The sequence below is a fragment of the Bidens hawaiensis genome, unplaced genomic scaffold, assembly GCF_021521415.1.
Source record: "Bidens hawaiensis isolate Kalapana, Puna unplaced genomic scaffold, B.hawaiensis_p1.1 tig00037353_1, whole genome shotgun sequence".
In the NCBI taxonomy this organism is placed as follows: Eukaryota; Viridiplantae; Streptophyta; class Magnoliopsida; order Asterales; family Asteraceae; genus Bidens; species Bidens hawaiensis.
The window spans coordinates 124,279-149,143 of NW_027496532.1; the positions used below are offsets into that span (position 1 = coordinate 124,279).

The following is a 24,865-nucleotide window of genomic DNA, read 5'->3' on the forward strand; positions in this document are numbered from 1 at the left end:
TATATTTACCGAGCTCATGAAGATTGTATAAATGAACATTTATGCCTCAATAAACCACTCATTATTTCAATAAAGAAAACCTGTTTATGAAATTAAATCTCCGTAGTCAAATGACTTGAGCCTCAATGGTCGACCCCCCCCCCCCCCACCCCCCGCTTAATGTCCTAACTACTCTGCTAAAAAAACTACAATAACTCGTACACTCACAAACGACCGGACTTAGTTGGCTAGACCAATGGAAGCTTACCGCAATCACTGATAACAACTCTCTTCGTCGGGGTACATCCATGCCCTCGAGAACTTGGCCAAACACAACATGCCTCTGATCCAACCATGGTGTCTGCTCACCACACCACAATTATCACTAATTAGATAAACGCTTTAAAACTGTGATCATGTTATCAGATAATCTCAAGTAGATAGTGGTTACCTTGACTGTACATATAAAGAACTAACTCTTAGCCAAGCCGATTATGCATTAATTTAGGAATAGATTATAATTACTTATTTAGAGATAATCATTGTATTTTCTTGTAGATATCTTTTCCTTATTTTTAGATTGTATTCTTCCCTATATATAGGGACATTGTTTTATCAATAGAGGAAGAGAGAATTCTATTGCTTTTATGGTGTCAGAGCCATAATCGGCTCTTGATATCTTTGCCTTTCTTTTTTTTTTTTTTTCCGATCCCGACCTCCTACCCGCCGGATACGTCCGGCCTCGTCACCATGACGAAAGAAGACATCGCTGAATCATCGACCAAACTCACCTCCTTTCATCCTGCCTACTCTGTGTCGAATATTCAATCCAAGATCCGGACTTTGGACGGAACGAAGGTTACTTATTCGGCATGGGTAAAACTTTTCCGCCTTCAAGCTGTTGCTTATAAGGTATCCAACCACATCGATGACTCAGCTCCTCCACCCGCTACATCACCCGATTACGACCAATGGAAAGAACTCGATGCCTTGGTCCTTCAGTGGATCTACAGCACCGTTTCAGATGATCTTCTGAAACGTCTTATGGATACGACGGTTGCTAGAGCGGCTTGGACGAAGCTCGAGAAGATTTTCTTGAGCAACAAAAAGGCTCGCGCTGCGGCGCTTGAGACAAGATTTTGTAATCTCAATCTGACTGCTTGTTCATCGGTTGACGACTACTGTCAACAGCTGTCAGATTTAGCAAACCAATTGGCAGATGTTGATCAGCCTGTGTCTGACTCCCGCCTTGTTCTTCAGCTTGTTCGCGGCCTCCCGGTCGAATTTAACACCACTGCATCTCTCATTAATCAGCAGGGTGTTGATTGGGACCAGGCCATTGCCATGCTTAACGATGAAGTCATCCGGATCGAGGCACAGAAGGGCTCGCAGAACACTGTTTTGGCTGCCACCACAGTACCGGCTTCGGGCGGTTCTTCCAACAATAATCAGCCACCCGAACCATCCTATCCTTCCACCAATCGGCGAGGCAGCAGAGGACGGGGTGGAGCTTCAAACCGCCGGGGCAGGGGCAGGGGACGCCCACAGCAACAGTTCCCATGGACCGGTTATCAGCAGCCGACATCTTATCCCCCATGGGCTTGGTGGACACCTCCACCATGTCCCTACCCGACCCAGCAGCAGTGGTCAGGCAATAAACAGTCTGACCCGACCTCCGCTCCACAGGTTCAGTATGCCGGTTACTCCCCGGCTAACTTTGCACCGCCTGGTTTCAACCAGCCAGCTTACAACCCCCTCTGCCCAACCGACTTGAGTGCTGCCATGGCTAATATGCAGGTCAACAGTCCCACTATGGCTTGGAACTCGGATGTTATGGATACTGGTGCTGAGTCCCACGTCACTAGGGACCCAGGTAAAATTGTTATCCCTGACTCTTATCCTTTGTGTCGTAATATTTTGGTAGGTAATGGCATGTTTTTACCAATTAAAGGATCTGGTACGGGCTTTCACCCTTTACCAAACCGAACTTATATCCTCCCACAAATCCTTTATAGCCCTCAAATAATTAAAAATCTTATTTCCGTTAGACGTTTTACTCGTGATAATCAAGTGTCTGTCGAATTTGACCCGTTTGGTTTTTCTTTGAAGGACCTCAAAACTAAGAAGACACTATCTCGCCACAATAGCACCGGGACTCTTTATACGTTCACGCCACCACAACTGCCGCCTCAAGCCACCTTCATTACTTCCCACCACCTACCTTGGCATGATCGTTTGGGACATCCTGGGGCGCAAGTTCTCGATATTTTAAATCGCAATTTTAATTTTCAATGTAATAAGGACAAAAGTCATAATCTTTGCCATTCTTGTCAAATTTCGAATAGTAAAAGATTGCCTTTTTATTCGTCTAATACATTTACTTTTGCTCCATTTGATATCATTCACTGCGATTTATGGACTTCGCCAATCACGAGTAAAACAGGATATAAATATTACATGGTGCTCATTGACAATTTCTCACATTTTGTGTGGGTTTACCCCCTAAAATATAAATCCGAAACCTTTCCGACTTTCGCAAAATTCCATCAATTAATCCTTACCCAATTTCACCGCAAAATAAAAACTTTTCAATGCGACTTAGGGGGTGAATTTGACAATTTAGCATTTAAAACCTTCGCCCAACAAAACGGTTTGCTATTTCGTTTTTCTTGCCCCCAAACCTCCTCTCAGAATGGAAGGGCCGAACGTATGATTCGCCGTCTCAATGACATTATTCGACCTCTCTTAAATCATGCGAATCTACCTCCTTCCTTTTGGGTTGAAGCCCTTCACACTGCCACTTACCTTCACAATATCTTACCCACAAAACGCCTAAATTTTTACACACCAACCTTTGCCCTTTACCTTCGTCATCCAGATTACGAACACTTACGAGTATTCGGATGTGCGTGTTACCCTAACACATCTGCTACCCAGCCTCATAAACTTCACCATCGGTCCATCCGATGTATCTTTCTTGGGTATCCACTTGACTTTCGTGGATACCGTTGCTTGGATCCTACCACAGGCAAGGTGCACATCTCCCGACATGTGACTTTTGATGAGCACGTCTTCCCTTTTACACTCCCTCATCATCCCACCTCCTACAATTTTTTGGACGACGCTATCCCACCAGGCTTCACATTTCATCGGCCTGTTACCCAGTTAATTTAGGATAATGAAACATGGGAGCTTGTTCCCCGCCCGCGTGACCATCCCGTTATCCGTTGCATGTGGTTATTTAGGCATAAATTTAAATCAGACGGTTCATTGGAACGTTATAAGGCTAGGTTGGTGGTTAATGGAAATTCACAAACAGTTGGTATCGATTGTGACGAGACATTTAGTCCTGTGGTCAAACCGGCCACCATTCGCACGGTTTTGTCTCTTGCTGTATCACGGGCTTGGTCTATTCATCAACTTGATGTTAAGAATGCCTTTTTACACGGGGAACTACATGAGACGGTATTTATGCATCAACCACCAGATTTTTATGATCAACGCTTTCCTAACCATGTTTGTCGTTTGAAGAAGTCACTCTATGGTCTTAAACAGGCACCCAGGGCATGGTACACTCGTTTTGCTAATTTTATCACCTCCAAGGGGTTTAGTAGCAGCACAAGTGATCAGTCCTTATTTGTTTATCAACATGACCCATCCAATATTGCATATTTATTGTTATATGTTGATGATATTGTTCTCACGGCATCTAATGATCGTCTCTTACACAACATTATTAGCACGCTCTCCCGGGAGTTTGCCATGACTGATTTGGGTCGGTTGCATCATTTTTTGGGGATAAAGGTTACTCAGCAGAAGAACGGTCTTTTCTTGTCACAGGATCAATATGCTAAGGACATCATAGCCCGAGCTTCTATGACCTCGTGTAAACCTTGCTCTACACCGGTTGATCTTTCTGCCAAATTGAGTGCTACTGATGGGGCCCTCTTCTCGGATCCAACATTATATCGAAGTCTGGCGGGTGCTTTGCAATATTTAACTTTTACTCGTCCAGATTTGTCTTATGCAGTTCAGCAGGTGTGTCTCTTCATGCATGAGCCTCGAGATCCTCATTTTGCCTTCCTGAAACGGATCATCCGTTACTTGCAAGGTACGACTAACTACGGTATACGGATCCTACGTTCGGCCTCTCATGAATTGGTTGCTTATTCGGATGCTGATTGGGGCGGTTGCCCAGATTCACGACGCTCCACGTCGGGTTATTGTGTTTTCCTCGGTGACAATCTTATCTCATGGTCTGCTAAACGCCAGCCGACTGTCTCGCGATCCAGTGCAGAGGCCGAGTACAAAGGTGTTGCTAATGCAGTTGCAGAAACGACTTGGATTCGAAATCTGTTGTTCGAACTGCACAGACCTTTAACGCGAGCATCGGTAGTGTTTTGTGACAATATTTCCGCAGTTTATTTGTCCAATAATCCGGTTCAACACCAACGGACTAAACACATAGAGATTGATATACACTTCGTACGAGAAAAGGTTCGTCTTGGACACATTAAAGTTCTACATGTCCCATCGTCTATGCAGTATGCGGATATTTTTACTAAGGGATTATCTCGTGAACTATTCCAATCATTTCGGTCCAGCTTGAGCGTCTGTCCTCCTCCTGCTCAAACTGAGGGGGTGTCTTAGCCAAGCCGATTATGCATTAATTTAGGAATAGATTATAATTACTTATTTAGAGATAATCATTGTATTTTCTTGTAGATATCTTTTCCTTATTTTTAGATTGTATTCTTCCCTATATATAGGGACATTGTTTTATCAATAGAGGAAGAGAGAATTCTATTGCTTTTACTAACTTCCATTAGTATTAGGTCCTGAATTAGCCATGCTAACAATTCCGGGTCCAGTATGAGTTACTGCAAAGTTTGAGCATATATCAGGATGTGAGTATGTGACAAATATGAACATGATCTCAGAATAAGTTTAGTTTATTTGCTTTCTAAAAAGACAATGTCAGTTGACTCGATTAGATTACGAAATAGTGGATAGACTAACTCATGATTAAAGTTCACGTCCTTAAATGTCTGCCCATATATGCTCTTGCCACCAGTGCCCTGCGTAATATAACGCAGGTGTATTAATAAACGCAATAAAGATCATGGCTAAATACACCAGGACAATGTGTAAGTATATGTCATGCTTAAATATGTATAGACAATATATAAGTTGGGATATACAAGACATGATCAATAAGTCATACAATTCCCTTGAACATGCAGACAGACATAATAGCTGGACTTGTTTTTTTCTGAATGTTTATAAATTTCAAATCTGTAAATGTAAGACACCTGAAAATATTCAATATCTAGGCTGTAAACGAACCATACTTTGGCAAACTGTTCAGCAGGAAGTTTGTTTAATAAACGAACGGACATAAACAAGGAATTTTGTTGCAAATTATGCGCTTACTTGGTGATGAATTCGGGTATGGAACCGGATCCGGTTTTCGGGTACAAATAGGGTTATGGATTTTGGTACTTAAATACATACCCTATCCGTACCCCACGGGTAGGATCGGATTATAAAAACCCGGTTCCGGGTTTTTTATTCGGGTCCGATCCCTGGTACTACGGATAAGACTGATTTCTTATTGTTGGAATTGGAACAATTAATTACAAGCCCACATAGTCATTCAGATAAGGCCGAATCCATTCAATTATTCATTGATTCAAATTTCTTTCTTTGCGTTTAATACCTAGCAGCAAAGATAAATTTTAATTCAAGCTTTCAAGGTAATACAATATAAAACGATTTAATCTTCCTTTACTCTATCGCCACTAATGATTTATCTAACTTCAAAAATCAAGTTTTAGTAAAAACTAAAACGGATGTTCATGTTTTAATATAAATTAATTTTATCGTGAAAGACGACAAACAATTATATAAACTTGTTTTGCAATTTGCTAAGTTTGCACAACGCATTTTATAAATAAATGACCAAATAGGTTCTAACATAGAACCGATTAACAAGAATCGCCTTTACCGTTTCTAGAACCGATCCGGTTTACTATAATAAGTTTGGTTCCGGTTCTATTTTTCAATTATTTCCGGTTTGGATTTCGGATCAGTTCTCGCAGTTCCGAACCATTGAACGAACCTACTAAAATTACAAGTTGACACTAAAGCCCAACAATATATTTATATGTATTATAATTTTTAGGTTAGTATTAGTGAATAAATTAATGTATTTTATATTAAAGAGAAAAAAAAATATTTTTTTTAGTATATGGTGCTGTTGATTTTTGGCCGCCACCAAATTGGTTCACTCATAACCTTTTTAACCTAGCTAATTTTGCATGGTTTAAACGGTTTAGACAGTTTAAATGTGTTGTGAAGTTATATTAACACAACTCAATCAACAACAAATAGGGAAAGAATCTTAATTGTTTTTTTTATAAATTTTGTGAATGCTTACAATATAGAACCGAAAGTAATACAAGACAAAGATACGAGAAGGGGATGGGAATTCAGAAATATGAGAGTACGAGATGGGAGAAGAAGATACACACTGCAATATAACAAAGAAACATAGCTTAGTTTGTCATCATGTACATCGAAAACTTGAAGCAAGAAAGTTGTCACAATGCAATAAATAGCAATGCACCACCAAAAGATTCTTGCAGTTAATAAGAGTTCAGCAAACTAATTTAACTCCAAATTATACAAATAATATACAGTTCAGCCATCTACTATATTACCAAGTTTTTAGCCCATTTTGTTTTCTGATAAACAAAGAAACCCTTCACCAATGGAAATATCCATATGTGTCCGCTGCCATAAAACACTCGAGGTCGGCCCACAAAGTGATCTCACACTTGTTTACAGAATGGACACTGCCATTTTTAGCCGATATGAAAAACTTGAGTATATTCTTATCTAAATTCAGAAAGAAGAATTAGCGCAACTAACAAGAAATGTAGGAGTCTAGAATTGCAGTTAATGATAAATTAACCAATATTCCGAGTCTATAGCACTATGCACGGAAACTTGTCTTATAATGAAGAAAACTTGTAGAAATGGATCAACCAATGCAAGCATATATCCTATATAGGAACTGTACAAATTAACTTACTGTTTCAATGCGATTGAGTGAGCATAATACATATATCCAATACACTCTAATGTGCGTAACTGCGTATCATATCAGTAACCAATGTCTTAATCGACCACCAGATCGCCCCCTCAATGATATATTAATCCCACATCAGGAGTAGCTCTTGAGATACACATATGATCAGCTCAAAATCCTCTTACCATATATTGAAAATGTCACCAACAATTGGTTTCGTGCTTCTTTTCACCTGCACCACCATTTTCAATGCATTTCCAACCAAAGCCGATGACCTCAAAACCTACATTGTTCACTTAGCTTTACGTCAAGACGGAGCCTTTTCTCAGCCGCACGAGATTGAAGAATGGTACAACTCGTTTTTGTCCAAAATACCCTCCCACTCAAACGAGAAGCCAGAGATGGTTTTCATGTACCGTCATGTGATTACGGGATTTGCTGCTAGATTGTCCATAGATCAAGCAAAGGCAATCAAGAATTCTACTGGAGTTGTATCTGTGAAGCCTGAAGCCGTGTATCAGCTACTAACAACACGCTCATCTCAGTTTCTTGGCTTACGCCAAGATTCCGGTTTGTGGAAAGACTCGAACAAAGGAAAGGGAATAATTATTGGTCTTATAGACACTGGGATTACTCCCGGACACCCTTCATTTAACGACAACGGCGTCCCTGCTCCACCATCAACATGGAAGGGTAGATGTGAGGTTTCGGGATGTAATAATAAACTGATCGGGATGCGGAACTTTTATAAGGGAAGTTCTCCTATAGATGGCATGGGCCACGGGACACACACTGCAAGTACTGCAGCAGGGAACTCAGTACACAATGCAGATGTATTTGGCATGGCAAAAGGCACCGCGACCGGGATGGAACCACTAGCCCATGTAGCCATGTATAATGCATGTTCCCACAAAATCAACGGCTGCGAAATGAGTGCGATCTTAGCAGGTATGGATGCAGCCATTGAAGACGGTGTTGACGTGATGTCACTTTCACTTGGTAACAGCACTAAACATGAATTACCCGATGATCCTCTCGCAATCACCTCATTCATTGCCATACAGAAAGGTATCTTCGTGAGTATCTCGGCAGGTAACGATGGGCCTTGGGAACAATCGTTAGCAAATGAGGCCCCATGGTACCTTACAGTTGGGGCTAGTACCATTGATAGAAGAATAAGGACCAGTGTTCTTCTGGGAAACAATAAGGTACTTGATGGTGAGTCGTTATACCAACCAAAAGATTTTGATCATAAGCTTCAGCCTCTTGTTTACCCCGTTGATGAGCCTGCACGACGGTGCAAGAAAGGATCATTGGACCATATTGATGTTAAAGGGAAGGTAGTCCTGTGTGACGTGGGTAAAAACGAGTATAACGAAAATATTGAAAAGGGCCAGATAGTGAAGGATGCCGGAGGAGTTGCCATAGTTCTTGCTAATAATATTACATGGGGTGAGAGTATAGCGGCGGAGGCTCATGTTCTACCCGCGTCCTATGTCGGTTACAAGGAAGGGGTCGAGATTAAAAAGTATATAAATTCGACTTCGTCCCCAATTGCAACTATCCTATTCCGTGGGACAGTGCACGGGACGAAAACTGATCCAGAGGTACCCTATTTCACTTCAAGGGGGCCTAGCTTTGCAAGTCCCGGAATCCTGAAGCCTGACATTGTTGGACCGGGTGTTGACATTCTAGCAGCTTGGTATAAGTCGGTCGACAACCAGACGGGAACCACAGCAACATTTAACGTCGATTGGGGCACATCAATGGCGTGTCCTCATCTTGCAGGCATAGCAGCACTTCTGAAAGCTGCCCACCCAGAATGGTCTCCTGATGCTATTAAGTCTGCAATCATGACGACCGCGAGTCGAGGAGAAACGGTCATGCAATTATAGACGAAAGAGGGCTCCCTGCAGACGTGTTTGCCATCGGGTCAGGTCACGTGAACCCACAGAAAGCCCACGAGCCAGGGCTTGTTTTTGATATCCAACCAGACGACTACATTCCGTATCTTTGTGGATTAGGCTATACGCCTGAACGAATTCAAGTCATCGTTAAAAAGTCGGTTAACTGCTCAATAAGCATACCCGAGGCCCAGCTGAATTATCCTTCTTTTGCGGTGTCTCTGAAAAGAGGTGATAGCAAGACATACACAAGGACGGTTACTAATGTTGGCATGGCAAACTCGAGTTACACCATCAGGGATATTTCTGTCCCGCAGGGTATAAGTATTGGTGTGATTGGCAGCCATTCTCAACAGCTCAGCTTCACAGGGGCTAACCAAAAGGTAACCTACAAAGTAACGTTTACTCGAAACATCAAGGATGAGGTGAAAGGTACATATGGCCAAGGACATATGACTTGGGTATCTGGTAAATACACCGTAAGGACACCATTTTCTTTCAAGTTTGAATAAAGAGGTCTTCCGATTGTAGCCTTTTTATACATATAAGTAATATGATGTGATACAATATGGGATACAAAAAGATTAAAGAAACCTATGACTTTTCCATAGCATTACGATTTTTCGATACTGATGTTTAATTTATATGTTAAAAAACAAGTTCCTAGGTTTTCAACATAGGAAATAGATTAGTTCACTGATTCAGATAATACTGTTGATAAATCATATAAATCATGAAGCCATTCGAACCGAACCAAGTCAGCATGCTTGGCCAGTTTGAGACTCAAAAGATTCAGTTTTGGCAGTTTGCTTCGGTTTGGAACCTAAAACTGGCTATGTAAAACGAAACAGCCATCTAAACTATTTTAATTTTTTGTTTTCCGATCATGACTTTTTTTTTAATTTACATTATACATATCCCAGCTGCACTCAACCTTTTTTTTTCATTTACATTATACATATCCCACAGCTGCACTCAACCTGGGATTCAAAGAAATTCATTTGTACAATTTTATTTTATTTTTAAATTGTTGTTTAAAGAACTAAGGCGTGAAGCTGGTAAAACATTAAATTAATCGGCGCAGACAGATAAGTTGTCCTTTAAATGTTCCAACAGTTTGATTGTTTCAAAATTTAGTCAAACAGCCATTTATAAAAACTGCTTCGTAAAATAGACATTTATGCGTCAATCCAAAGACACCTTAAAACCGAAACAAGCCACTCATTATTTCAATAAAGAAAACCTGTTTATGAAACAGTACCAATAGACAGTGAATGGGTGCTTTCCGCACCAAATCTCGGTTGTCAAATGAACCGAGCCTCAATGCCCGGCCACCTCTTCATGTCCTAACTATGCTCAAAAAAGCTACAATAACTCATACACTCACAAACGACCGGACTTAGTTGGCTAGACCAATGGAAGCTCGCCACAATCACTGATAACAACTCTCTTTGTCGGGCGGTCACCTCTGTCTGTGTCTTGTGACTCAATCAGCTTGACTACATCCATGCCCTCGAGAACTTGGCCAAACACAACATGCCTCTGATCCAACCATGGTGTCTGATCACCACATCACAATTATCACCAATTAGATAAACGCTTTAAAACTGTGATCATGTTATCAGATAATTTCAAGTAGATAGTGGTTACCTTGACTGTACATATGAAGAATTGACTTCCATTAGTATTGGGTCCTGCATTAGCCATGCTAACAATTCCAGGTCCAGTATGAATTACTGCAACGTTTGAGCATATATAGGATGCGAGTATGTGACAAATATTAAAAAGAGCCCGGGAACAAGACAACTGAATCGAACCCTACCAACTACCATAAAACCGATAATCGCTTAAATTACCTCATATCAATATTTTTTTAAGTTGGGGTACCTTAAATTAATAAAAAACAAGCATTGATTATTTGCTCTATCTTAAATAAGAACGCTATCTGAAAAATTTTACCCAAGTTGCCTACTTTTTTATACATATGCAGTTACTATATAAATAAAAGCTAGATGGACAAAAATCATCCAGTACAAGTTTCACCTACATGGCTTTCCCAAAATGTGTTTAGTTTATTTGCTTTCTAAAAAGACAGTGTCAATGGACTCGATTTGATCACAGAAATCCTAGTAAAGTATAGACTAACTCACGGTTAAAGTTTTCGTCCTTAAATGTCCTGCCATATATGCTCTTGCCACCAGTGCCCTGCATAATAAAGATCATGGCTAAATACACTGGGACAATGTGCAAGTATATACCATGTTTAAATATGTGTAGACGATATATAAATTAAGATATTTTAAAAACAATTAAGATGTATAAATTAAGACGGTATCTTGATTTTGCAGTAAGACAAGGTCAGCAAGTCATACATTTCCCTTGTCAAAGTCCCCTCCTTGAATCATGAAATCCTTGATGACACGATGAAATGCAGAACCCTTGTAACCAAAACCTTTCTCTCCTGAAAAAAGTAAACGCATAACCCATAAGTTCACTTCAAATGTCTATCTAGAGTTAACTAAAAAAACCAACAAACAAATTATATGAAAGAAACCTGTACACAAAGCACGGAAATTTTCAGCCGTTTGAGGCACATCATCACCAAAGAGCCCAATCACAATTCTTCCTACAGATTTCCCTACAGGGTTTCCAATACTTATTTCAAAGAAAACTTTGCTGGTTACTTTAGCCTGTGTAGCTACTTCCTGAATTTAGAATAAAAACACATGATTATAAGCTAATATAAATAATTTGACATACACAAAGACAGTGTTGTAAAAATCACGATTGGTCACCAATTAATCACTATTCACCTAATCGAACCAACAAATCAGTTTTCGGTCAAAGTCGGTCCAAATCGTTCAAAATCTGTCAAATTTCGGTCAAAATCTTTAAGTATTTGTGAAAACAATACTTACTAATCCAATTAATAAGTTTGAAAAATTATGCATATAAAATTTTGTATGTGTATACATAATCTTATATACAACTTTGAAAATTTACATATAAAATTCTAAGTAAACTATGGTTTGTTCAAATCTGCGGTTTTAGTCCACTAGTTTCAAATTTGCGATTTTCGTCCCTATGGTTTCATTTCACTTGCAATTAAACCCAAATTCATTAACCCCGTTAAGTCTGGTCATTAAACCCATCAACGTACCCCTCACGTGAGGTGCAGTTTTGTCCTTTTTTCCCCCAAATAAACCCCAATCCTAATTCGCAAGCCCCTCACGTGAGGGGATGGGGTCTATTTGGGGTAAAAAAGGACAAAACTGCCCCTCACGTGAAGGGCACACTGATGGGTTTAACGACCAGACTTAACGGGATTAGTGAATTCGGGTTTAATTTCAAGTGAAATGAAACCACAGGGACAAAAATTTGAACAAATTGGACTAAAACCGCATATTTGAACTAACGCAGTTCACTCTAAAATTCCAATTCGATCAATCCCTATCCATCGCTAGTCAGTATCCCACCGTCCAACTAGCGCCTAGCGAGTTCTACAAAACTGTACACAGACACAACGTATATTGCACCAATTGAACTCTTTTTTCCCAATGCTTACCAAATTCTAATATGCAAATCACTATCTACAACCTTAAATATACCGATAACGTTACAAACAACTTAATGTATAATAATTCATTAATAAAGCAACCACAAACAGATTCATTACTAGTCTAATTCCACAAATGCATATAAACTAGCCATATACCTGAGCACTAGCCCTAACAGAAAAGCCAAGTGGCTTAAGCTGAAAGCTAGGGTTTGATGATGACGTCATCCGAAGCGAGCCTGATAGAAAGCTCGATGACGTGGATTTAGCGAGGTTATTAGTGGTCAAACACGAAGGTTTGACCGGTGATGAAGTACGTGGAAGTGAGAGTGAAACAGCATTTGACTGAAAGACGAAAATGAATCAAATTAAAGCAACAAAATTGGTTGAATTAATAATATTATACAATTCACAAAATATGAAGAAGCTTACTAGAGATGTAAATGAGAGAGCCATGGTTTATTGTTATTGTTATTATTGTGGATAATTGTGAGGGTTTTGAGTAGGCGGATGGATATTGACGGAGATGACTAGTGGATGGTTTATTGGTATATTCGCCAATCAATTTACAGAATAAGCGGTTGAGTTTTTGGATGTTTACTTGTGAGACCCTTGGGTTTTCAAAATATTTATCTGGATGGCTCGGGCTCGATTGAGCTTTTTCACGAGCTCTCGAGTAGCTCGGCTCTTTTGTACCCATAGGTGTGGGGTACAGTAGACTTGTAAAAAAAACTTGGCAGCGCCAATTCCTTAAAAAACATGTAGATTCATACTCGTTTCTGCTTTCCCAATCATCAAGTAGTACCTGGTTTCTATTCGGACCATTTCCGGACACAACCTGGTTGTACCCTGTTCCTACATGAGTTTTTTTGTTATTTTCCTTCTTTTGAGTAGGGGTGAGCAAAAAATGGTTCGGAACCGTCAGAACCGAGGAACCAGAACCGAACCGGTGCCTCAGAACCGCTAATGTGTGTACCTGTTCGGTTCTCGGTTCTCAGAATTTGCATTAAACGGTTTCGGGTTCGGTTCCGGGTAAAACCGGCGGTTCTAGACTTGGAACTGAAGAATCGGAATATTCAAAACGTTTTAAATAAATTTACCAATCCCCATTTTTTATGGAGTAACTTATTAACCAGCATCCATTTAATAATTTTTTAATTCAAATCTTCTTTCTTTACGTTCAAAAACTAGCAACCATGATCAATTTTGATTTAAACAATCAAGGTAATTTAATATAAAATGATATGATCTTCCATTAATCTATCGTTGCTAATGATTTATTTAATTTCAACACTTAGGTTTTAATAAAATATATAACGGATGTTCATGTTGTAATCTAAATTAGTTTTATTGTAAAAGAAGACATACAATTGTACAAATTTGTTTTGCAATTTGCAAAGTTTGCATAACTCATTTGATAAATAAATGATCCAACCGATTCTAGCCATAACCGATTAGCGAGAACCGGCTTTAGCGGTTTTGGAACCGAACCTGTTTACTATAATAGGTTCCGGTTACGGTTCAATTTTTCACTCATTTTCGTTTCCGGTTCGGTTCTCGCGGTTCTGAATCGTTGCACAGGCCTACTTTTGAATACTGGTCGTTGGGTAACGACTATATGGCCATTAGGGTCGATTTTATAGCCGTTATGCTAATAACATCGACAGCTCAAGGAAACTATGAAAGACTTGGTTGCTTGGTTAAAATTACGAAAGTAGGTTAAATATGTGGGTGAATCTATTTACACCAACATTTTTGCTATTTACACTAGTTTATGTGACTGAATTAACTATTTTTTATATTTTTTTTTTGTAGGGGTGTACCGTGTAAATGAAATCATAAAGACCGAAATATCCGAGAAAAACCGAACTAATATAACATTATCAAAACAAAAAAAGCCGACGGTAAATAATTACCCAACCAAACTTACATATTTTAATTTTTTTTTTTTTTGAAATCTAAGTAGTTTATAATAATCTAATAAATAGTTTAACCCAATTATATAATAATCAACTATTCTTGGTCAGACATCTTCTTGATTCATAATATTCTTAAGTTTATGTGGTTCGATTCTAGTACTTGAATTGATAACCCGACTCCTGAAATGAGACGCTAATAATAGCATAGAGCTCAATAAACAGAGGGATAGTTATTTGAAGTTTTGAACAGGGTGACATGCATTGTGGCATCTATACACAAATACTGTTTATAGAATCAAAGACCAACACTTAAATTTTTGGTAGAGTGATTTGCATGAGAAAGGCGGTGAATTGAGGTGTTAACATAAAACATAAACAACAAATCTAAATAACTAAACACAAGACGAGGAGTTAAGTGTTACACAAAAGATATTTTTAAAGGTCATGATATTGGCACACCCTTCTATTTATTTAGACATCTTCATATGCTTCATATTTGTCAGTATGGAGCATGTTGGTCCATACCAAACAGATAAAACTAGCAAATATCAGAGTTGATTTGGCGGCTTAGGCTATATGGTCAATATGGACCATATGGCCATCAATTGGACAATGTTGGATTTAACCAAATGGCGAGGCAATATGATACATATAAACCTTAAATGGACTATTGCTATTCATCGTATTGGGCAATATGATGCATATAGGGGGCTTTTTTTATATAACTATCAATTATATATATTTGGTTTCATATAAGGAAGAGGCTGATGCATATCAACCTTATATGCACCTTTGATATGCATCACATTGGACTATATGATCCACATAGACAGACCCTCGTTAGTTTTTGGATGGTGATTGTTTGAGACTCATTATGGTAAATTCACTGAGAAGGTCAGCGCCATTACAGAACTCCTATATCGATACTTACACAACCACATTACTACATCCATTGCACCACAAGACTTTAGTCGTTAGTTATGCACGACTGTGATATGTTTTTTCTTAAACTGTCTCCTCCACTGGAGGTCGTGCATCCTCTAGAGGTGTTTGGCAGATTACTTTGCGAGCGCCTTTCACCGGCATCGGCGAGAGCCGTTGTACGGCGGAGGGGGGGGGGGGGTACGTCACCATTATCCCCACTCTTTGGCTCTCTTTCCGGAGAGGGGGGGGGGACTCAAAGTTGTCTTCACAGATCAAGGCGAAGAGGTTTGAATGTTTGATTGAAAATCGGTGCTGAGCATGTGTTGTACATGCATGTTCAGCGAGCCCCTTCATTTTTGCTCTAGGGACCACCGAATTTTAGTTCCCATGCCATTGCCGGTAGTGATCTCGGTTTATCACAAAGTACTTCCGAGTGCAGGCGGGGCTCATGATGACATTCCGATTGATCATGATATGTCGCTGCCGCCTCACCCGCAACCGCATCCGTAGTTGCCTTGGTATCCTTAACACGTTGATGTGTTGCGTGGTTGTATGAAAAGTTGTCGCTCATGCATTTGTTTCGGAAGAAAAGGAAGAAAACTACATATGGGTCTTGGAGATGATCAAGTCTATGTTGGAAGAGTGTATGGAACCATGTGTCATTATAACACAGGGACCTAGCACTCATGAACGTGTTTCCCGAACGTGTACAAGTATCTTTGCAGGTTCCACATTGAACAAAACATCTTAAGGAGCAACAAGAAATGTTTTGCTAAAAAGGATGGATCATACAAGGCTTATATGTAACACCCTTTTCTTTTTAATAAAATTGGTATTTAAAAAAAATTCTATATATTGTTCATATTTGTCAATATGATGCATATCAAGTCTCCATATAAGGATTATATGCATCATATTGGCTTTTTCATATAGTTAAAATAAAATGGATATTTAAAAAGAAAATTAAAATAAAAAACTGTATGGATCATATTGGGCAATAAGATGCATATCGGTTGTCCATATAAAGATCATATGCATCATATTGTCTATTCCCTTTAATAAAATTTATATTTAAAAAAGTATAAAAAGAAACTATATTGATTATATGCATATAAGAATCACCCTCTTCATATTGCATATTCCCATCGTTCAAATAAAAATTAATATTAAAAAATAAAAATAATAATTATAAAACTATATAGGTCATAATGGGTAATATTTGGCATATTAAGTGTCCATACAAGTAGGGGTGTTCGAAACCGGATACCCGGAGTTTCGGATATCCGAAAATTTCGAATAGTGGATTTCACTATCCGAATCCGTATCCAAAATTTCGGATATCTGAAGGATACTCAAGCGGATATCCAAAATTTAAAAACAAAACAAAATAAGATTTTTCCTGCAGATCTGGGCAAGTATTGGGGCCAAGGAAATTAGTTTGAACCTACCATCATAAATGAATTCCATGGCTTAATGAATTAGAACTGCCGATTTGGTTTCTTGGAGTTTCGCCAATAAATTGGAAATAGATTAGTTTGATTTACACAGTAACAACAAACGTAACACTCTTTCTTCCAAAATCACTAAATTAAAACAAACACTCTTGAGGAAGAGAGGAACCAACGAAAGGCTGAGCAAGATTGAGAAGCTTTTCAAAGCAAAATCTGTTGAAACTGTGAACAACCGGCATGACTTAAAAGGGATTTGGGGTATTGATTTATAGATAATAAATAATCAAATTTAAAGTTTAGATAGTTCGGATATCCGAACTATCCGAAAATGTTCAAAATCACTATCCGAATCCGAATCCGAAAATTCGATATCTAAGATTCGGATATCCGAATTTTCGGATACTTCAGATTCGGATATTTCGAATATAGATTCGGATTTTTTTTAACACCCCTACATATAAGTGGTATATGCATCATATTGCATCTTTCCTGTAAGAGCGTATAGTACTTCTCATCATATAAGCAACTTCAACATTGACAAAAAATTATCACACTGTGGTTCACATGTTCGATATCCACCAATATGGTACATATTGGCGAAGCCACCGGACAGAACTGACAATGGCCAGTTTTTTTTCTGTTTGATAGACCAATATGCATCATATTGAATTATTGATCAATATAGACCATATCAGGTGTCAAAATAGAAAAAATAGGGTGTCCTAATAGACGGAGCCATTTTTAATTTGTGATCGAAAGGTCATGTAAAAAATATGACAGAAAGGACAACAATTTGCACAGCCGAAAATTTGGAATCATACCATAATTTTCTGATTTGATTTCTCGAGTGGCCCATTTCAACTTTTATTCAAGGCAATAATGCACAGGTTCAGTTGTTTCAAGACCACAATGCCCCTTAATTTGGAACTTAAATAACAGTTTGAGTATATTTGGGCCCTACGAGATCTTCAAATGCGTAACTAGTACGATAAATCTAGCAAATGTATAAGGGAATGTTTGGTAACCTTTTATTTATTTCATTAATACGTCACCTCTAAATCAATCAGCATAATCTCATTAATATGTGTTTAATTCACCAGAATGACACTTATGAATTGCTTAGCAAATCTCTTAACCACTAAGTTTAAAAATAATATTGGAGGCCAAGCAAAGTCAGGCCCTGTTTGTTTTTGCCTCTTTTCTCTGGATAGAGGAAAACGTCTGATTCGGTCAGATGTAATCAGATGTGGGGCTGTTTGTTTTTTTTCTGGCATTAAGAGATTCAGCGTCTTAATAGCATATGAACCAGTAAGAGCTTTTAGTGGGTCTGAAAACCTCTTAACCCAAAAAAAATACGTTTGTCTCCGGCCTCCATTAACTTCTAACCCGGAGACTAGGCTCCATCTCCGACGACTAGAGGTTCGTCTCTAGCCTCCACCTCTTAATGAATCAGATTTCAGACATTTAAACCACTTCTTAACATTCAGATGTGGTATTCAGATTCAGACTTAAATCTCTAAAAAAAACAAACGGGCCCTCAGACTCCTTATTGGCTCAAAGTCTCTTACCTAGCCATATCTCTTACTGGTTCAACACTTACTGACGCAGAGGTTCCCTAACAAACCTCTTAAGTATATATATGCGTACAGCAGTACAACTATACAAATGAACAGTGACTTTGATATTATATTTAACAATCAAGACTTCGCGGTCATGTTTGTTCAAATTCAATTAAAGAGTTGAGCTTTTATCAAATAGTTCGAGTGCAGTGTTAAACATACATGATTTTAGTTTGAGCTTATATCCAGTGGGCGGACCCAGGAATTATTTTCTTGGGGGGCGACATCGTGATCTAACACTAATTTTAAGGGGGACGATCAGGATTTTCACATACAAATAACATTAAAAAATAAAATATAAGGTGGGCGACAACCCCCTTTAGTTTCCTACTAGGTCTGCCTCTGCTTATAGCTTATATAAAAAATATTGCCCGTACAATCATGGTTTTCAATTGTTTTAAAAACAAACTCACGTGAAACTAAAAATATTCTTAAAATGTTTCTTAAATCACATACAACCAACACAAAATTCGATATACAACAAGAAAAGGCCAATCAAAATAAAAACAAAAGGCTATTTTTTTTTCAAATAAACACACAAGACTATTAGTTATAGTATTATTATACACATAAATTTAAGCTAGAAGAGGATAGCATCATTATTGATCTTCAAGATACATCAATGAGAACACATACCCTTGTAGCAATCATCCATTTGTAGCAAAACCTTTACAAAATCATCAACATCACAAGGAAGCTCGAGTGGGCCCTCGTGTTCATACCCGTATTCACATTCGGCTTCAATAAGAAACACTTTGAAGAACGGATGATTTGCATGCTCGGCTTTAATCACAAACCTTTGCCTTTGAGGCCCAACATAGACCGAGAAACAACCCTTAGGAGCAATATTAAGCGGTTTTCCTTTGTTTGCATCTACTCGAGGCCATGATACACTTCGTTGGACAAGAGCTCGTTTCTTTGCTCCTATGCCACGAAGCAATTTGCAACGTTCCCATGCTTTATAAACAAGCCCTTTCTTGTCTTTGTCTTTAACCACATCCATTTTTGTTATCATATAAAAGTCAAGCTCAAACAAACAACTCTTAACACGTGTATCAAACACAAATATATAACATATAACGAAATATACAAGGGATCAGCTAAAAGAGAGAACGAGACATGTGTTAACCTCTATCGTAAGACAGATATAGCATAATCTCCATTATAAGGTCTCGTTTTACTAGTCCTTCTTCTTATCGTTCCAACTTTCGTGAATATTCATCAAGGAATTCGTCGTTGACTCGAGTGGAAAAGAATACTGGAGAAAGTCTAGAGCAATAGTGAGTGAGGAGGGCTAAATCAACCAACGATTTTTGTTGATAAAAAGGGAGGAAAGAAAAAGATGTTCCGAGAGATGGATTGTGGATGTACCTCTCAATATATGACACTTTATTTCATGGCTTTAAATATAAATATCTATTAAATATCTAAAAAGTTGTTTAGTTGTAATGTTTGACTAAACCGATGTAATCATGTTTAAAAAAATCGTTTCTATACATTTTAAGACCATGTATACTTGTTAGCAATTTAAACATGACTTGCATGGTAGAATTTCGAAGGAAAAATAATGAAGCTAAAACTAGAAAAATCAATAGCATAAGTTACTTTAATTGAGAGTATAATTTTTTTTTTAAAAGACGAATTAAAGAAATGCTCAAAGTGGGTCTGATTAATTGTTTAGTATGGATAACTCAAAACATTTTAATGTTTTTTTTTTCTAACGCAATATGTTTTTGAATCACACATTCGTTTTCAAATTAAAGTATTTCGTCTAACACACATAATCAGATAAGACGAAAAGTATCTCAAAAAACGATAGGTTCTTTTATGTAAAATTATATGATGGAATCAAGCCAAATAGCTTATGTATAATGGGGTTTAACAAATGCTAATACCATTACAACTCTTCATGAAACGTCATGTATTAGCGCTCCAGTCAAAACAACTTTCTTTGATTCTTATCAACAACTTTGATTCTAAAGAACAAAGTTAGTTTTGATCATCAACCTTTCCCCAAAGACCACTATTAGTTATGTTCATCACTTTTGGTACTAAATAACAAGTCCAATTTTAAAGAGTATATCATTTTTGGTACCAGAGAATTTTAAGCAACATTAAGAAACTTTAAACAACTTTATAGTTCTGGAGCAACTTTTAGAACTTTGCCCCTAAGACCCACTAGAAGCTACCGTCCTTAGGTTCCTTCTAACCAAAGGCGCTGCCCCCTGAAACCCCGTTGCAACTTGAATTATCATGGTGTACTAACATTAGAAACCAGAAACAGTCCTGATCAACCATGCACTCCACACCTCTATATTACATCTATATTAGACGAATCTATATTATATTTTCCCTTTTGGTCTTAAGTGCGTCCCAATTTGCTAAAATGACATGATTTTACTAAAATCGCCAACACACACTTTCTAAAACAAGTTCCTAAATCTACATCAATGTCAACCATGAGATTGAAAACCATCACCCACTTTAAGATGAACACGTTTATGAACACATTTATTGCACACCTTTATACCGTTATGCTATAAGCTATTTGATAAAACTTTGTTTTTATTAGTCACAAGTTATTTATATGCTCTAGTGTCTGAAAACGTTTGAGATAAAAATTAAATTTTGGTAATATACGTAACATACAAATCTCCAAAAAGCACGGGTCGCTTAAACCTTAGACACCCTACTTCCAACCATGTTATTTGCAAAAGAAGACGAAGGAAACACCAAAGTATGGTGGATATAGCAATGTTTGATCATTTAAAATGTTCACACGTGATTTCATGTAGTATATTTTATATCTTGTATTGTAATTTGTAAACATGAATTTCTATAATAGTGTCTATGACTATTTACTTTTCGTTTAGCTAGAGAACATTAAACATAACTCATAATAGTCATCAAATTCACCTTATTTTTTTCGGCATAAAATAGTATTTTTTTCTTCTTAAAATACAACTTCTTGGTCACTTTGATCAATTGTTTAGGGCCCAAAATAAACATCTAACGGCGGGTTGTTTTCATAGCCCAAGTGCTTTGTCTTTTGAGGTTTATTTTTGGGTGGCTTTTCTTAGGTATTTTGAGTTAAGGTTACCTTTGTTTTGTAGATTTTATTCATGTTTAATAAAGTTTACTAGGGTCGGTCCCCTCTTTCGAACAAAAAAAAGCATATTGAATGAAAGTCACATCAAACAACTTTGTTTACGATAAAATATTATGTTGATATGGCGATTTGATTGTAGATTTAAATAATAGTAGAAAACTCAGTCAAGTAGCGAGGGAGAACTAATAAAGTAGGAAGAATAATGTAAGCATTTAATATTTTAGTCAATCTCTCTATTGCTTTCGGAGAAAACTTTTCATTCTTTCAGTAGTACCAGTAAAGACCAACTCAGCAATAATCCGTTTCCCAAGTGTCATGGATGCCATAGTGACGACGGCCTTGTAATCCTTTGTTGCAGCCATGAAGACCAGACAATCCTAGACGTTTTTTCAACCTTCAGCCAAACAACAAACTAAAAGTAAACCTCCACGCTAGAAAATGAACGAAAACAACAATTTATCAAATAATACCAGTAGAAATGAATTCAACACACACTAGAATATGAACGAAACAACAATTTATCATCATCCAAAAGGCCAAAAATTCCTTGATCAAAACTAAATGTGGTGATAAAGTATAGATTGTTGGACATGTTCTATTATTAGTCAGTAATCCATCTGTAAGAATTGTTGTTTTTGAACTAAAAGTTCCCGAATTCTAGATTTATTGTTTTCAACTAGTTAACATAAATTAGCATTTTGGGGGGGTTTCTTAAACGTGTTTACAAAGAGTTCAGAACGCAATTAGTCACAAGACATGTTACGCCCATCTCCTCAAGGTATAGTGTTATTTATGTGTGTTGCCAACATTGTTCTCGTTGTGCTCGACACGAATTTGAGACAAATGCACGTGGACGTGCATGGTTATGGTGGTGGGATAGTGTCACGGACCAACTGTTTGATTATCGTTATGCTAAGATTGTGCTTGAACGTTTGGGTTTGCTAGCTAGTACCAGACTTTATCGGGCACACCCCTCAGCGGGAAAGAATGTGAACATGCCTTGTTGTACTTGCACAACGACGCATCATTGGTTACGAGTTGTTGTCGCTCACCTGAAGAAGGTAGCACAAAACAAGTGTACCCTGATCATAAGTGAAATAGACTAGCTGACAATGGGTAACTCAGGTTGCCACACTTGGCCTCAAAAGATGGATCCGTAACATAAGGCTCATAAACTCGTGCCCATAAATCTCATTATCATCCGGTCATCCCTTAAGCCAATGGACTAACGCTTAAAAGTTTATATTCTAAAGCCTAAAAGCATCAATTATGGAGGCTCATATGCCCTTTCTCTTCCACATTTGCACTGGTTTATTGGCCCCCATGAACCGCAACGATTTCTACTCCTTTCAACGAACCTCCCCTCATAGAGATGGCATGTCGGCCATGTCTTGTGAACCGCCCGACATAATAGATTTTATTACATATGTTAGTACCAAGGATCCTTTATATTATCCATGAGTGAACAAGGAGCATCATTCATTTTTTCTAATGTCTACTATTAGGCTCAAAGAACACCCGTGTTACTTGTCTAGTATTGGTATAGCTGCTTCGTTTTTCTTTGACCGGTTAACACACACGGTTACTTGGTGATTGTCATAGCAATTAATATAATAGTATGGCTCAGAACTTATTGACAATGAGATTAAATGAATTTTTGTTTAAGGTGAAACTAAAACTCTCAACCTTCAAATTAAGAGCCATACACATTTTCCCGGCCCCTACACCAAACTAGTAGTTTGGTAAATTTAGTTTAAACATTTAAATTACATATTTGTTTACATAAAAAAAATATATTTTTAAAAAAATTTCGGGCCTAGAGAGGCTCGAGGTGGTCAACCACCTTACCCCCCTTTGGGCTGCCCCTGATTAACGTTAATGTTAGAGCAACCAATGTCGGTGACATTTTAGTAACATCTACTTTTAATAGTGACATTGTCACATTATGCAACCATAAAATTTTCACCATAGTTCTTAAATCCAATCAAAATATATCATTTCTTTTCTAAAATCCGCATTACATAATTATCAAGTAATCAATAACCATTACTAATCAAACATATCCATAAACTAATCACTCAAAGCCAAAGAGCTCCAGCCTTCTTAAGAAGTGGAACCAATGTCCCATTAATATGTGAACCCATCACTCTATCCATCGACCCCACCAACTCACCACCAATAAACACCACCGGAACCACCGCAGAGTTGCCCATAAGTCTAACCAAAGCCCTCTCAATCTCTCTACCTCTAACCGGATCCTCATCGAGTTCGTAAACAGTCGGGCTCACACCCATGCCGCTAAAGAGACTCTTGACGGCATAGCACATGCAGCATGTGCTTAAACTGAATATTACAACCGCATTTTGTGACACTAGCTTTGCTATTCTCTCTAGTGGATCAACTGCTTGCACCGTGGGGTAGTAGTGGTGTCGAGTTACCGGTATGCAGTTGTAGTAGTAACCCGTGGCAGATGCTGCTTGATATTGCATTGTGGTGTTTTATTATTATTGTTATTGTTTTACTTGTTAAGAAATGATGAGTATATGATTATGATAATATGGGAGTATATGTGTTGATGGTGGTGGTGTTTATATAGGGATTGACTAGCATGTTTGTAGAGATCACAAAAGGTGGTGGGGGACATAAATGTCGTGCTTCAATACAAGAATCAAAATAATTCTTTAATCCTAGGGATGTTTCATGTGACATGTGTTGTGTAACAAGCTTCTACCCTTGTTGTCAAATCACATCTTTTGAACATTGTATTTCTTATTTTTAATTTTTAATTTTTAATTGTTCAAAGACTACTTTTTAGCTACTCTAATATCAATGTTAATAATGTTTTAAAACATGAGTGTATTTGGGTAAGGATTAGTTTTCTACGAGTTTGAAATGAGTGTATAATTATTGTATTTGATTATGTGATTCTTGTAAGCTCATGCTATTTAAACGTGTTTACCCGCGTCAAAACAAATTAGAAAAACAATTGATATTGTGTTGATTTTTATTAGAAACTTCAAATTATTATAATTATAGGATCATTAGAGTATTCACATTTTATCTCTCATTTTATGTGAGAGGGGTTTTATAATGTATTTGTAAAAATTAATGATTTTCTATATATTTGTAAAAATTACTATTTTACCCAATTAAGTTTTTAATATTTGTTTAAAGTGGTTGTAAGTAGATAAGAGATGATATATAATGATAAAGGCATGAAAAAAAAATATAATATTTAATTGAAAAAGAAAAAGAAAATATAGTAATATTTAGTGTAATTTTAGATTTGAAGATAAAAGAAAATGATGTGA

The 24,865-nt window shown here is 37.6% G+C and overlaps 3 protein-coding genes and 1 pseudogene across 4 annotated transcripts; 1 reads left to right on the forward strand and 3 right to left on the reverse strand.

Moving 5' to 3' along the window:
* Positions 1–144: 144 nt before the first annotated feature.
* On the reverse strand, positions 145–13,052 carry LOC143589338 (photosynthetic NDH subunit of lumenal location 5, chloroplastic-like). 2 transcript variants are annotated; one of them, XM_077070130.1, is made up of 8 exons: positions 12,965–13,052; positions 12,692–12,877; positions 11,531–11,681; positions 11,349–11,437; positions 11,127–11,181; positions 10,627–10,712; positions 10,376–10,536; positions 145–218 (listed from the first exon to the last, which is right to left on the reverse strand). In XM_077070130.1, exons 1-7 carry the CDS (start codon positions 12,986–12,988, stop codon positions 10,384–10,386), a joined length of 744 nt encoding a protein of 247 aa, XP_076926245.1. In that variant the 5' UTR covers positions 12,989–13,052; the 3' UTR covers positions 145–218; positions 10,376–10,383. The 2 variants fall into 2 exon arrangements, with proteins under 2 accessions (XP_076926245.1, XP_076926244.1); XM_077070129.1 differs by lacking the exon at positions 145–218 and having other exon boundaries at positions 10,178–10,536; positions 12,965–13,051.
* LOC143589337 (subtilisin-like protease pseudogene) lies at positions 7,212–9,552 on the forward strand (annotated as a pseudogene).
* A 6,012-nt stretch (positions 13,053–19,064) lies between the features above and the next one.
* LOC143589343 (auxin-induced protein X10A-like) lies at positions 19,065–19,448 on the reverse strand. The gene has a single exon (XM_077070134.1). It carries the CDS (start codon positions 19,446–19,448, stop codon positions 19,065–19,067), a length of 384 nt encoding a protein of 127 aa, XP_076926249.1.
* A 4,029-nt stretch (positions 19,449–23,477) lies between these two features.
* Positions 23,478–24,253, reverse strand: LOC143589339 (glutaredoxin-C1-like). Its single transcript, XM_077070131.1, has one exon. The coding sequence runs from the start codon at positions 24,041–24,043 to the stop codon at positions 23,633–23,635; it is 411 nt and encodes a 136-aa protein (XP_076926246.1). The 5' UTR covers positions 24,044–24,253; the 3' UTR covers positions 23,478–23,632.
* Between the last annotated feature and the right edge of the window lie 612 nt (positions 24,254–24,865).